The 12279-nt window shown below is 32.2% G+C and overlaps 1 protein-coding gene across 2 annotated transcripts in view; it reads right to left on the bottom strand.

Annotated features, from left to right (window-relative positions):
* Nucleotides 1-2092: 2092 nt before the first annotated feature.
* Nucleotides 2093-12279, bottom strand: part of LOC114649480 (serine/threonine-protein phosphatase 2B catalytic subunit gamma isoform-like) — a 240364-nt gene continuing 230177 nt past the window's right edge. The window contains exons 13-14 of one of the 2 annotated variants that reach the window (XM_051924123.1): nucleotides 10237-10263; nucleotides 2093-5378 (exon numbers count right to left, since the gene is read on the bottom strand). In XM_051924123.1, the coding sequence (XP_051780083.1) occupies nucleotides 5200-5378; nucleotides 10237-10263 (206 nt within the window). In that variant the 3' untranslated portion in view covers nucleotides 2093-5199. The remainder of the gene's footprint in view (nucleotides 5379-10236; nucleotides 10264-12279) is intronic. The other variant, XM_051924127.1, reaches the window with a different exon arrangement.

Here is a 12279-nt window from a genome sequence, read left to right on the forward strand (position 1 = left end):
TTTCCCAATACTCATCTCTGACATTGTTTAGATTTGGTGGAAAAAAGTCGAGAAGAGAATGTAAAAAATGCATCTTCAGTGACATTCTATCTCCCGTAAGCTAATATACTTTCTGCATATTCTCCACAAGCACAGTATAATTCTCTGCTCTGTGACTGCCAAGAAAATTCTGGACAACCTGCACGAATGAGGAGGGTGCTGATTCAGTTGGCGTCAGTTTCCTTTTCAACTCATTGTTAAGCATCAGTTCACGTATTTCAGGGCCAAAAAAACCACCTTTCTTAATTTTGACTTCACTTTTCTCGAGACCAAACATTTCTTAAATGCTGAAATGCATCGCCTTTACTGTCTAGTCACCCTTGTTGTCCAAGACCTGGAACATCATAACTAAAAAATGGGACGTGCTGGACGAAAATGGTTTTCAGATTTGGAGTCAGCAAGTGAAATTTGTTAAAGTACAGATGAAAGAATCCCAGTAGCAAAATGCTTGTTGACCAGTGGAATTGAAGTCAATAATACAATTATGAAATGTCCATCCTCTCAAATAAATTTGCAAGTGTTTATCTAAGAGTATGATAGCGCAGACAAGGCATATAAAAATTCTTTGAAGACAGAATATCATCAAGGAAAATTATGAAGACCATCATTAAGAAGTGGGGGAAATATGGCACCATTGAATCATAGAAAAGATCACATGGTCCCTCCAAATCCAAGACCATGCAAGGCCAGTAACATCAAGAATCTAGATCTGTGACAGTTAAGGCTGAGACCATTTTGCCAAAAAAGAACATCCAAGCACAAAACAAAATTGAGAAATTGTGTGTGAAAGGCTTTTGGTTTGAGGGACCAAGGTAGATCTTTGTTCCCCATAATTTCATGGTATGTCTGGTGAAAAGCCAACACAATGTCAGGCATGGTGGTGGCAGAAATGCACTTTGGCACTGTTTCTCTTCAGCAGGGACAAGAGCTCTGGTCAGGGTAATAATTAACTTCAAATGTCAAGAAATTTTGTTGCAACCCTTTATATGAAAACAGAAGTTTAAGGAGTATTTCACATTTTAACAAAAGCATTATCTAAATCATGCAGTCAAATAAACCACGAAATATCTTAAAAAGGTAAAGAAATTGCCAATCAGTGCTTCTGCCTCAATCCTAGTGAAGAAAAACAAATCAAAACAGTTATCTTGATCTTTAGCATGGTCATCCACATCTTCCATAAACGGACTTAAAACAATGTACCATTTAGGTGTACATTGAAGAAACCCCTTGGCAGAAGCCTTCCTGAAAGGAGGTGAATTGTTTGAACTCGCATTTTAAATTTTAGTCGACTTATTTTGACTCTTCAGTGCTTGTATACACTATTGTTTGGCTGAAAATTCTGGTTTCACTTCTTTCTCATAACAATGGTGGAAGCCATAGCTCTACACCTATACATAACTGCATATTTAAAATATTGCTTATGGCACTCTCTTAAAAGTTTATTTTATGAGGCTTGGAAAATCATTTGGCAATGCCACACTCAACCTTTGTTGGATTATAGTTTCCAATGTTTAAAAAAAATGTACTACATTTTATCCAATGAGGTTTTAATTTTCAATTAGCAAAAATGTTAAGTGTCCAATTATAAAGATGTTATGGTGATGTTGCAAGTTTGTACAAACGTTAAATTGTATCTGTGACTATAGATATTTATTCAGTAGCAACTTTACCTGGATCCGCCAGAACAGGAGCTCTTAAACTTGTTTTCCTGGGATGTCCATGTTCATGTGAGTACTGTACTGAGAAATGTTCTGACACTAAGAAGGTTCCTATGTTCTACAACTAAGTTAAGACTTTGATGATGCAAGACATTTAACCTTTTGTACAATTGCTTAGTTTATTTAGAAACAACCAACTTCCAAACCCTCATGCCCACACCCCCCAAAAACAAGCAGAACAACAGATTTTACAAAGTGCAGGTAAGTGTTTCAGAAGTTTGCTTTCTTGTTAAATAATGAATGAGAAAACTAATGCAAGGAAATTAAGCTAGTTTCATTTCTTTAGTTCATCTTATTTCCAGTTGTGTCTGTTCTGGTTATTTATCATATTTAAAAAAGAAAATACCTGAAAAAAAAAAAACACATTTCAGTGAACTAATGTGAAAAAGAGAATGAAGCAAACAGGTGACCATACCACTATAGTAGCAACATACAGTAGAGCTCAAGAGTTACCTGCAACCTAGTAAAAGATAAAGAAAAATGTCTAAAGACCATGGATAATAAACCAGGCCAAAACTACAGGCTTTTATTCTGATACAAGTACTTCATGAATACATATTTTTAAATTAGTAATACCTTTTTCCTCACAGATCGCTCAGAACAGATCCAAAAGTTACAGTGGGTATACGGTTCTTCTCCCCGTTTGTACTTCTACTCAGAGACCAAATATACTGACAGTGAATTACTAAGCAATTCAATTTTTATGTCATCTGATTGTATCACACAAGTCCAATGAAAATCCTAATAACATCAGGTGAACTTTTCAGTTTTAATTTCTTTCTTAAGTGTATTCTCCTGGAAACCTTTCATAGAGCCTGGAGGCAAGTGACCGGGTGACCTCAAGATACCACCATATCTTGTAGCTCTCCCTTGAATCCTTTTTTTGCCTGTCCCACAACTTTCCTCACTGAGCATGGAGTTAAGATGCACCCAAGTCTTTGCCCTTGTAGGTTAACTTCTATTTTAACTTCTACTGGCTTTAAACATTATTTATTTGTCATAATACACAAACTGACTCTTAATTTTAACATCACCAAAATGTTTTCCTTTCTTTGTCACTTCTTTATTTTCCTCCAGTGGAGATGGATAATAAAAATGTTACCTCTTAAAAAAAAAAAGATGAGAATCCAATAATGTTGATTACCATTTCTGAACTAAAAACATTCATTTTGAAATAATTTTATTACAGCAAAATCCAGCAGTTTTCAATTATTTGGGGTTATAAAATATCTGTACTGTTTATTTGATACTGTCAAAAACAGCAATTAAAGTTCAAGGATGACAAAGCCTACACTGGATCATTCTGGACAGAAATTTGTACCAATTGATATTGATCTGATTTGTTCTCAAGCATCTTACTTCAGTATCTATGCCTATCTTATTTTCAGTGGAATTTAATAGGAATAACTAATTTTGAAGAAGGTTCCAAATCTGGTAACATACTGTATAAAGACTTCATCATAAATACGGAGTTCATTATTGCTATACCATTTCATATGAGGATATTAAACCTGTAATAGCCACAAGACAAACAGTGAAATAGAGATTCTTACATTTCAGGTTTGCAACTCAATTTTTTTTTTTTTTTTTTTTTACAAGTCCTTGTTTATTTACCTGAACATATGTTTTCAGCCCTGGAAGATGAAACAGAATATTTTAATACAGACATAAAAAAAGACTAAAGATATTGGGAACTCATCAAATAATTGAATTGTGTTTTGGATAATTTATGGATTCTGATCTCCAGTGTATCTAATTTTAGCATTTCAGCCAGTTTGAACATAGAACTGGTCCATTAAAAAACCCTGAGATAGGTGTTCAGCTACTGAATAGTCCAAGAGGACCCAAGTGCCCTTATTTGCTATCCTTCTAATGTTTTCAGTTTAATTATATGGAAAGTTGTATATTCAGCATAATTTTGTTATTAATTTAGAAAATGGATTTAAACAAATTCATTTCAGAAAGTTTATCTTTTTATTAAAATATCCTATTATAATAGGATTTTTTTCACATCATGAAATTATTATTGGCTGAAAGCAAACCAGCTGACCCTACTAGATCTGAGTGTAACATTCCTAACTCAATCACATTCATGATTTATTATCATATCCACTGTAAGAACCAATCTGCCAGTAAAAAGGGAATTCTATAAAACTAGTCATAAAATAGATAAAAGTAAAAAGGCAAATAAAGGCAGGTTCTGTTTATCATTTTTTTGAATGATACACAACTATGTAAAACAGTTTTAAAGATGACTTTGCAATACAGTTTCTTGACAAAAACAAAAACTAAAAACTCAATAAAGCCCATCCCTTGGTTTTTGCTTTTTACAGCTATTAAGAAATTATTAATACATTATTTCTGTACATTTTGTAAGATATGTTTTGAAGCAGAACTCACAAATATAAAGGCCTAACTTTCCAGGCCTTAGTCTTAAAATTTAAAACCACTGTTTACACTATCTTAACATTTTACCTTCATTCTCTTTTTACATTATTAATTTTGGAATATTTTTACCTTCAAACCAATCAAATGGCACAAACCATGGTTCTGTACATACTGTGACACAGCATTGTTATTGTGTATTTTCGTAAGATTAAGAGGTAGCACTATATCTTATAGAAGGTCCATCCATACCTTAGAAACATGTTTCATTAAAAGAGGAGCTACACTCTGACCCAATCCCGTAATATACCACATGTACTTTAGGGTTTAGAGGGAGATGGGAAAGCACACCTCACTGATAAGAGATGTGACATTTGATAAGATAACGCCATTAAGAAAGAAACTGCTAGCTGGCATATCAAAGCCCAACTTGTGGTGCAACTTTAAAGGTTAAACATAATATCCTTATGCTTTAAAAACAGGGGAAAGCAAAACATAAAAATAAAATGGATTCTACATGATTTTATGCTATCATTAATTCAGTCTATTTTGTACGTCATTCATTCCACAATCTTTAAAAAGCACCTTAATTTCATGTTCTTCTTTAAGCAAAACAGAGAATTTAAGCAAACCTTTTCAAAAGATTCTCAGATGGGTAACAAGTTAGACTGTTGTAATCCAGATATCCAATAACCTCTTTGTTATTAGACATACATTATTATTTTATGATGCCCTCCATCAAAAAAAGTCCCCACATTTTATGGCATTTGTTAAAATGTTCCTGCACAAAATACAAAGAACACAATACAGAACTCAGTTGAACTAATTATACCATGTATTTCCCAAAATATGTACTTTTTAAACTTTGCACTTTTCATAAAAATGGACTTAATTATTTAGTTTTTTTTTTCCTTTTACCAAAGCCTCTTGAGCCAGCTTTCACAAAAGTATAGCTTTGCTCTGAACCGTTAGTTTCAATAAATAAATAAAAGGATGAGTGTACTCTCTCTTCTCAGTGGGAGAAAAAGGGAGTGGCATCATGAGGTTGCAGGATATGTTACTGCGTCTTGCCATCAGTGCCATTCTTGTCAGGTGAATTTGACAGATTTAAGGAATTAACTGTTCCATCCTGTTGCACGGCATCTCTGCGGGGAGGCATGCGCTCATTTATCCTGTCCAGACCACGGGCTTCCTCAAAACTACGGATTTTATGCTGCGGAGAAAATCCTTGAATGGCTGTTGGAAGAGATGTAAAATAATCAAAATAAGATGAGATCTTGAATTAGGAAAACAGCATAAAAATAACATATTACATTATAGAAGTATAAACAAAAAATAAATAAAACAAAACATATAAACACAGAACAAAAAAACATGGAAGTGATGCACATGTCCCATATGACTGACATTGCTATGCAAACAAAGATTTTCTTTAGAAAAGCAATATGCTTATTATTAAGTAATATGATATAAACCTTGCAAAGTGTTAATTATGAACAGAAAAAATGTCAATAAAATAAATTACATATGAGAAGCAGGCAAACACACCAAACCCATACATCCTCCTTTTAGTAGTCTTATCCTTTTGTGTTATTTAATTGTTTAGTAATTACAAGAGTATTATTAAAGAAGCTAGTAAATTAGAGATGTGAAAAATGATTATTCTTACTCAAGAATTACAAAACAGGGGCAGCATTCCACTGTTCAGGAAGAAGCATAATCATAACCTAAATATCTCTAAACGACTCCACCATTCTTATAAAGTGTAAATATTATATTATTCATATGTCTAAATTTATAAAATAGTAAGATTTTCTCATTTTTTGAAATATTTAAATCATTAAATCCTAAATTTCTTTAATGAATGTACGTATTGCAGAGGAACATGTATTTAAAATGACAACTATGGATTCTATAGTATACTGATGCCTGTAATAACCAAAACATTTCCTAATGCAGTTTTGGGAAGAACTAAATTAAATAAAAAATCTTTAAGCGTCTGATATAGTCGGATATTGTTCCCTAAATTAAGTACAAGAGACTGCAGAAATTGAATGTTTGAGTTTATCTGTTACTTAATTAAAAACAAGTAACCATAGTTTTACTGGTACATTAGACAGTGACTAATTTGATATAAAAAGGCATGCTGTCAGAAGAAATTTCACTAGACAAATATATTAAAACATATCTGATGGTGAAAGAAAATTAAAATCTTCAAGAACTGTGTCTTGCTCTATGTTGTGGCAATTCGACTATTTCAAAAAAACTGTTATGAAGTAAAACTGTAGGAACTTTCAAGTTGCCTCTAAAATTATTATATGAATTCCATCTGCAACTTTATGAATTAGACAACACTACCTCCCTTTTCAAATGTGGGCTGTTCTGCAGAGGCTCTCCTTCAATTGATGGAGTGTTACTGCAAGGGTAGTGCTTAAAAGATAATTTTCACTTCATGCTTTGACAATGTTTTATGATCAAGCAAATTACATAAGGCTGTTAATTCATTTTTGTTGCTCACTGCAGTGTGTCATGCTGCTACAGACTAAAAAACAAAGTTACTAACAGTTTTCCATATAATCCTGTTGCACCCTTAGTTTTGCATGTTTTTAAATGGAATAGCAAAGAATCAAATGTCAAATTGTGATGATCTATCAGTGAGAGACTCATTATCGTTATCCAGAGTAACTAAAAAAAAAATTAACATTAAAAATTAACACACATACTAAATAAACGACAGGTGGAAATACATTAAAGCAGAACACAGGTATCTTAATAGTATAGTATGACTGTTAGCAGTCGAAGATAACCACATATAGGTGACAGTTGATACAAAATTACCATGCCTGTAAAACTAGGAGAACAACAAAAGTTGACAGCAATAAAAAAAAGGTTTAATTAGAAAATGTTTACTACATTTGCCTAACAGCTGCTATGTTAACATGCATCTTTAATGCAAGAGCCCCAAACTATGAGCACTTTGTGTGTTTTGTTCATTTTCATCCTTACCAGGCATAGTCTGCCTGAATGTATATGTGATATAAATTTGGCGTGAGATGTGGGGGGGTTGGATGGGGGGAAACAACTTGAGAACAATTTGAAAAAAAAAAAAATGTGGATGTGCAGTACTTCCTAAATGAATACTTAAAACAGATTAATACTAAGAAGCAAAATGTGTGTGTTAGGGTTACTACCCAGAGCAAGTACGAAAGTTTAATAAAAATGTTTTTTACTGGTTTATTGCTAGTTTAATGTACTGAATGTAATGTACTAATGTAATGAAAAATGCATGTAGTCTTTGATTTTTTTTTTTTTAAAGTACTGTAAATCTGATTGTATTTGAAAGAATTATCATCATCCGAAATTTCTAAAATCACTTGACATTTTGAGCAGACATTTTTAAGGCCAAATTTAATTCCTGACACCAATCTCCTTTATTTTGGTATTTGGTAGGAACCTTTAATAACACATAAGTGGGAAAGCAATATAAATTTAACACCAGGCCATTTAAAATTATATGAGAAGCAATTGAATCTAAGCACTAGTGAAATAATGCACTAATGCTTGCAGTAACATAGAAAAACTGCATTGATGTCTAATTTGTTTTGTCTCATGTTGTAGCACAAGAGACTGCCTGACCTTACAAGAGAGAAAAAACAATTGAACATGTTGAACAGAAAGATGTATTATCAATGCCATTACTGAAACTATAGCAACAATGAGCTTCAGTAAATGTGTCTAGCAAAAGCATGAAAATATATTTCACAAAAGTAGTGCATCTGAACAACTTTTTTTTCTGGACAGCCTTTGTGATGTGCAAAACTGGAAACATTTCAAGATGAATATCTGCTATAATTGAAGGATACGTTTTCATGTGTCTGTCTGTGTCTCCATCTGGTTAGTTGTCATTCCAACAGATGTTGCATAACAAACATTAACACTGCATGAATCCCATAACAAATGGTATTTAACAAAGACATATGTATTGCATGGTAGATTGAAAACATTAACGCTGAAGTCTACGAGGATTATTTAGATTTCAACCATTCTTAGATGGGTAGCACAGCCAGTTCTATCATAATCACACAAACTGAGAAATATAAACCTTTTCAAAACAGATAATTTAAGCACAATTAACACAACCACTCCAAGACAAGTAAACAATGCAAAATGTACATCAACAGAAAAAAGTGGGGAAAAATAAAAAACAAAAAACTTAAACACTGAACCAAAATGTGAGATGGCAAATTTGCATAATCTTGCACAACCAGAACTACAGAAGATTATAGGCAAGCAAAATTATTTTATTTCAGTTTATCAAATAACTGACACAATTGACAGTGTAATCCCTTATACCATTTCTTTTCATCATGCTAAGAGTTAACAGGTTCAGCATGCAAAAAATCTTGGGGGGTACGGGTTTGTGGTTATAAAAAGAATTAAAATTCTGTAAATTGCACTACTGGTTACTTATCTGAAAAAAACTCATACATAAACTCTGTTATTACACTGCAAGGGCCAATTCCGAGTATCATGTATCTCTTTATTTGATGTTTTATATATGAAATGACATGAAAAAATTATTTTGTTTGATGTATATATGGCACAGTACTGTTTCACAACTGAAAAAGACAATACAATTGATTATGAAACACATAAATAAGAGCTATTTTATTTCATTTAATTCCAAGCCTAAAATTCTATTTTATTTGAATTATACTCTATATATTAAAATATGGCATTAATGAGAACAACACATTAAATTTACAAAACTTGATTGATGATAATCCAAGAGTATAAACCATCATCATGAAAAATAGCATTTCTTACAAATTTAATAGTGGCAAAATTTTGGATTCACAATAGTAGGACCATTAGAAGTGGATATCCTGAAGGAAAATAAATGAGCTGTATAGGCAATGGGAAATCTGCTTCAGAATCCGTAACATAGTACAATTTTACAATGTTCCAAATTTAACATCTTTAACTCTTCCCTTACTAGAAGCAGGTCTTGGGTCCCTTATTTAGCCTTACAGCAATGAAGTTCAGTTCATTTTGCTTTAATTAGGGTTATCATTGGAAAGTTGTCTTAAGACAAGATGACCAGCGAAGAAGCTGTTAAAAATATGGTTAATAAATGGTTCTAACAAAATCAAAACAAACATTATTTAGAATAAAACTATCTAGATTCCACGCTAGGAATTTATTATTTGCTTACTAGGGTTAGGTGGCCCATGAAACTTGAGGGTACTCAAGGAAGCAATGCAAAGCAAAGGCCTTAGCACCTACAAGTCAAAGGGAGGGATTGATGTCAATCAGGTACCAAGTATGAATGAGACCAATTGATTGTTAATTGTGAAGGAAATAATTTTTAATTAATTTTTTAAATATATTTGTTCCATATTTTTACTATATTAAATAAGTGTTCTACATATATACAGATACATATATATATATATATATATATATATATATATATATACAGATACATATATATATGCACAAATACATACAGAATAAAGAATTTCTTCCAGCCTCACCTAAAAAAATGGCAAAGGTCTTTAAGTGTACTTGCCATGTACTTGCATAATTACAGAGTAACTAGGTCTCATTACCTTGTACTTACTGTGTAATACAGTGTAATTCAATAATTAAGTAATCAATTGTAATTGTTATTTCACAATTTTTAGAAGTATGCATGTATTTATATACAAGTACTCTGGTTAATATCTGTTACATCAACTGTAACAACTAAATGTCATACTATTTAAGTACGGATTGAATAGAATCTGCAAAAGATAGAAGATTATGCTTAATGTATAAAAAAAAATGGAACGCATCAAATCAGTAATTCACATCATATGGTTTCTATTTTTAAGTGATGTAAGGAAAAAAAAAAAATGTTTTCACAACCTAAACCACTATTGACCAGTTAAACACTTTATCATGATTTTAAAGTTGTACATGGTCGTGCAAGAATTTCAAGTTTCACCATGAAAGAGTAAAATAGTTATAGACAATATAAGGAGCAGGAATACAGCACATATAGAAAGAAACAAAGGAAAAATGACAAAGGGTTTCAGGGTGACTTGCATACCTCGAGCTTCTTCTGCTTCTACGGTGGCTGAATTATTGTAAGTAGTGGTGCCATGCCAAAAATGAATGGAAAAAGAGTGAGTTGAGTTATCAATGCATCCAGAGACCCCTGCCTTCCCATTCTATCAAATTCATATCCAGTCTACACCCATAGCCCTCCCCATTAAACCAAGATTATTTTTCACACAAGCTTGAATTAGTGATATTAAGTTAGTTAAAGTCCAGAAAAGTTAGCAAAACAAAAATATATTTGCAAAGAAAGCATTGCTATGATAAAAACAAAAACCACATACAATAAACAAACACTATATAATAATATGTTAAATTAAAATTTTAAATTGGCAATATTTCTCTAATACATATTTGAAAGCAATGACCAAAAGATTACTATATTGGATTTAGTCAATAGATGGTTTTAAAAGGAGTATGAAGTGAAGAATAAAAGTAAATTACAAAAAAGAGTGGGGAAAAAGACAAGAATCAATACTTTTTACAGTAAGAAACAAAATACTTATGTTTAGTTAAAAAATATGGCTTGCAAATACTGACAGGATGCTCAGATTTAAAAAGGAATCAAAATGACATCAAATCTTTGTGAGATAATAAGTATAGCAAAGTTTACTAAAATTTAAAGTAAAGTTTAACTAATTAAAAAAAACACTACTAACCTACAAGGTGATGTAAACTATTAAAAACTAAATTTGCAAAATTATAGTGTTCCTAACAAACTAGCACTACCATTTTCAGAGATTACAAACAGAAAACAACATTGGGTATGATTTTAAATATGTACTCAAGGTTAAATATCTAGAATGATAATACCAAAGTTTACATATGGATAAACATCAGAAACCATAAGCACTGTGGATCACAATAGGACATTACAGTAGCATTGTTAACATGCCATTATGACCTCATACTAGGTACATTAAACATAATCATGCAGCATTTACACTACATCTAAGGTTTACTGTGCACTTTCCTACAGTAACTTCAGACTAAGGATAAAGACAACAGAAACGTTCATTATTTGGTAAGTGTTCAAACAGCAAGCTTGGGCAAATAGTTTTTTAAACAATATTCTAATACTCAAAAAATGTGTTAACCTAGTATTATCACAAATTATTTATAGGAGACGCCAACAGCAAAGTTGTTCTTCAACTGGGTATGCTGCACGCCTACTTCTTGTTTAACTCCAATTCATCTATTTAAGGTAACCAATCTAATTATTTTGTTTGTTATTTCCTGTGATATGTGATGAGATGGAAATACTATAGGAAAAGAAATGTTAGCAGCAAGCCGTTTTATTAGTGTGTACACATCTGTTATAGGATGTCCTGCCCATGTGAGTAGAAAAGGAATGATATACCTGAGACAGAAAAAGAAAGAAAGAGAAGAGACATGGATGGGAAGAAAAGAAAAATCTGAGAAGTTCAACTGACTTAAGAAGAGATAATTACGGACTTAAATGTTAGAAGGCAGATATTTACTTTTTATGGTATTGTGACTTGTGACCCAAGGATAGAGGATATAAGAAGAGAGGAAGTGCCATCTTTTATTAAATTATTTATCAACTTAATTATGTGGCTAGCAATTTAGAGCTGCTTACTGTAATGGAGTGGGAAATTGATTAAATGCTGATGCAGTCACCAGCCTGCGGCTGAAAAACACATTCAGTTTCTATAGCTTGCAATTTTGATTTTGTCTTGGCCATGAAAGAAATGACCAGCTATGTTTCCTAGCTAATCATGTATATTCATATTTTGTTGACTTTGAAAAAATATCTGACTACCTATAATTTTGTATCTGCCAGGAGGCGACCCAAGAACGCTGTTGAGTGTCTGGTGATTTCTGTGTTTATACCACATTTGTGTATGTGGAATGAAGATGAATCCATACAAATCCACTTACAGTTGGAATAGGGCTATGCCAAGAAAGGTTCTTGGCTCTTCAAATATTTATGATTTTAATATACACACCTGTTTAACTGACATGTTTTTGTGTCTTGTCTTCCCATTTTTTTTTAACTCAAATACTCCTCCTG

This window comes from Erpetoichthys calabaricus, chromosome 1 (genome assembly GCF_900747795.2).
Source record: "Erpetoichthys calabaricus chromosome 1, fErpCal1.3, whole genome shotgun sequence".
NCBI lineage: Eukaryota > Metazoa > Chordata > Cladistia > Polypteriformes > Polypteridae > Erpetoichthys > Erpetoichthys calabaricus.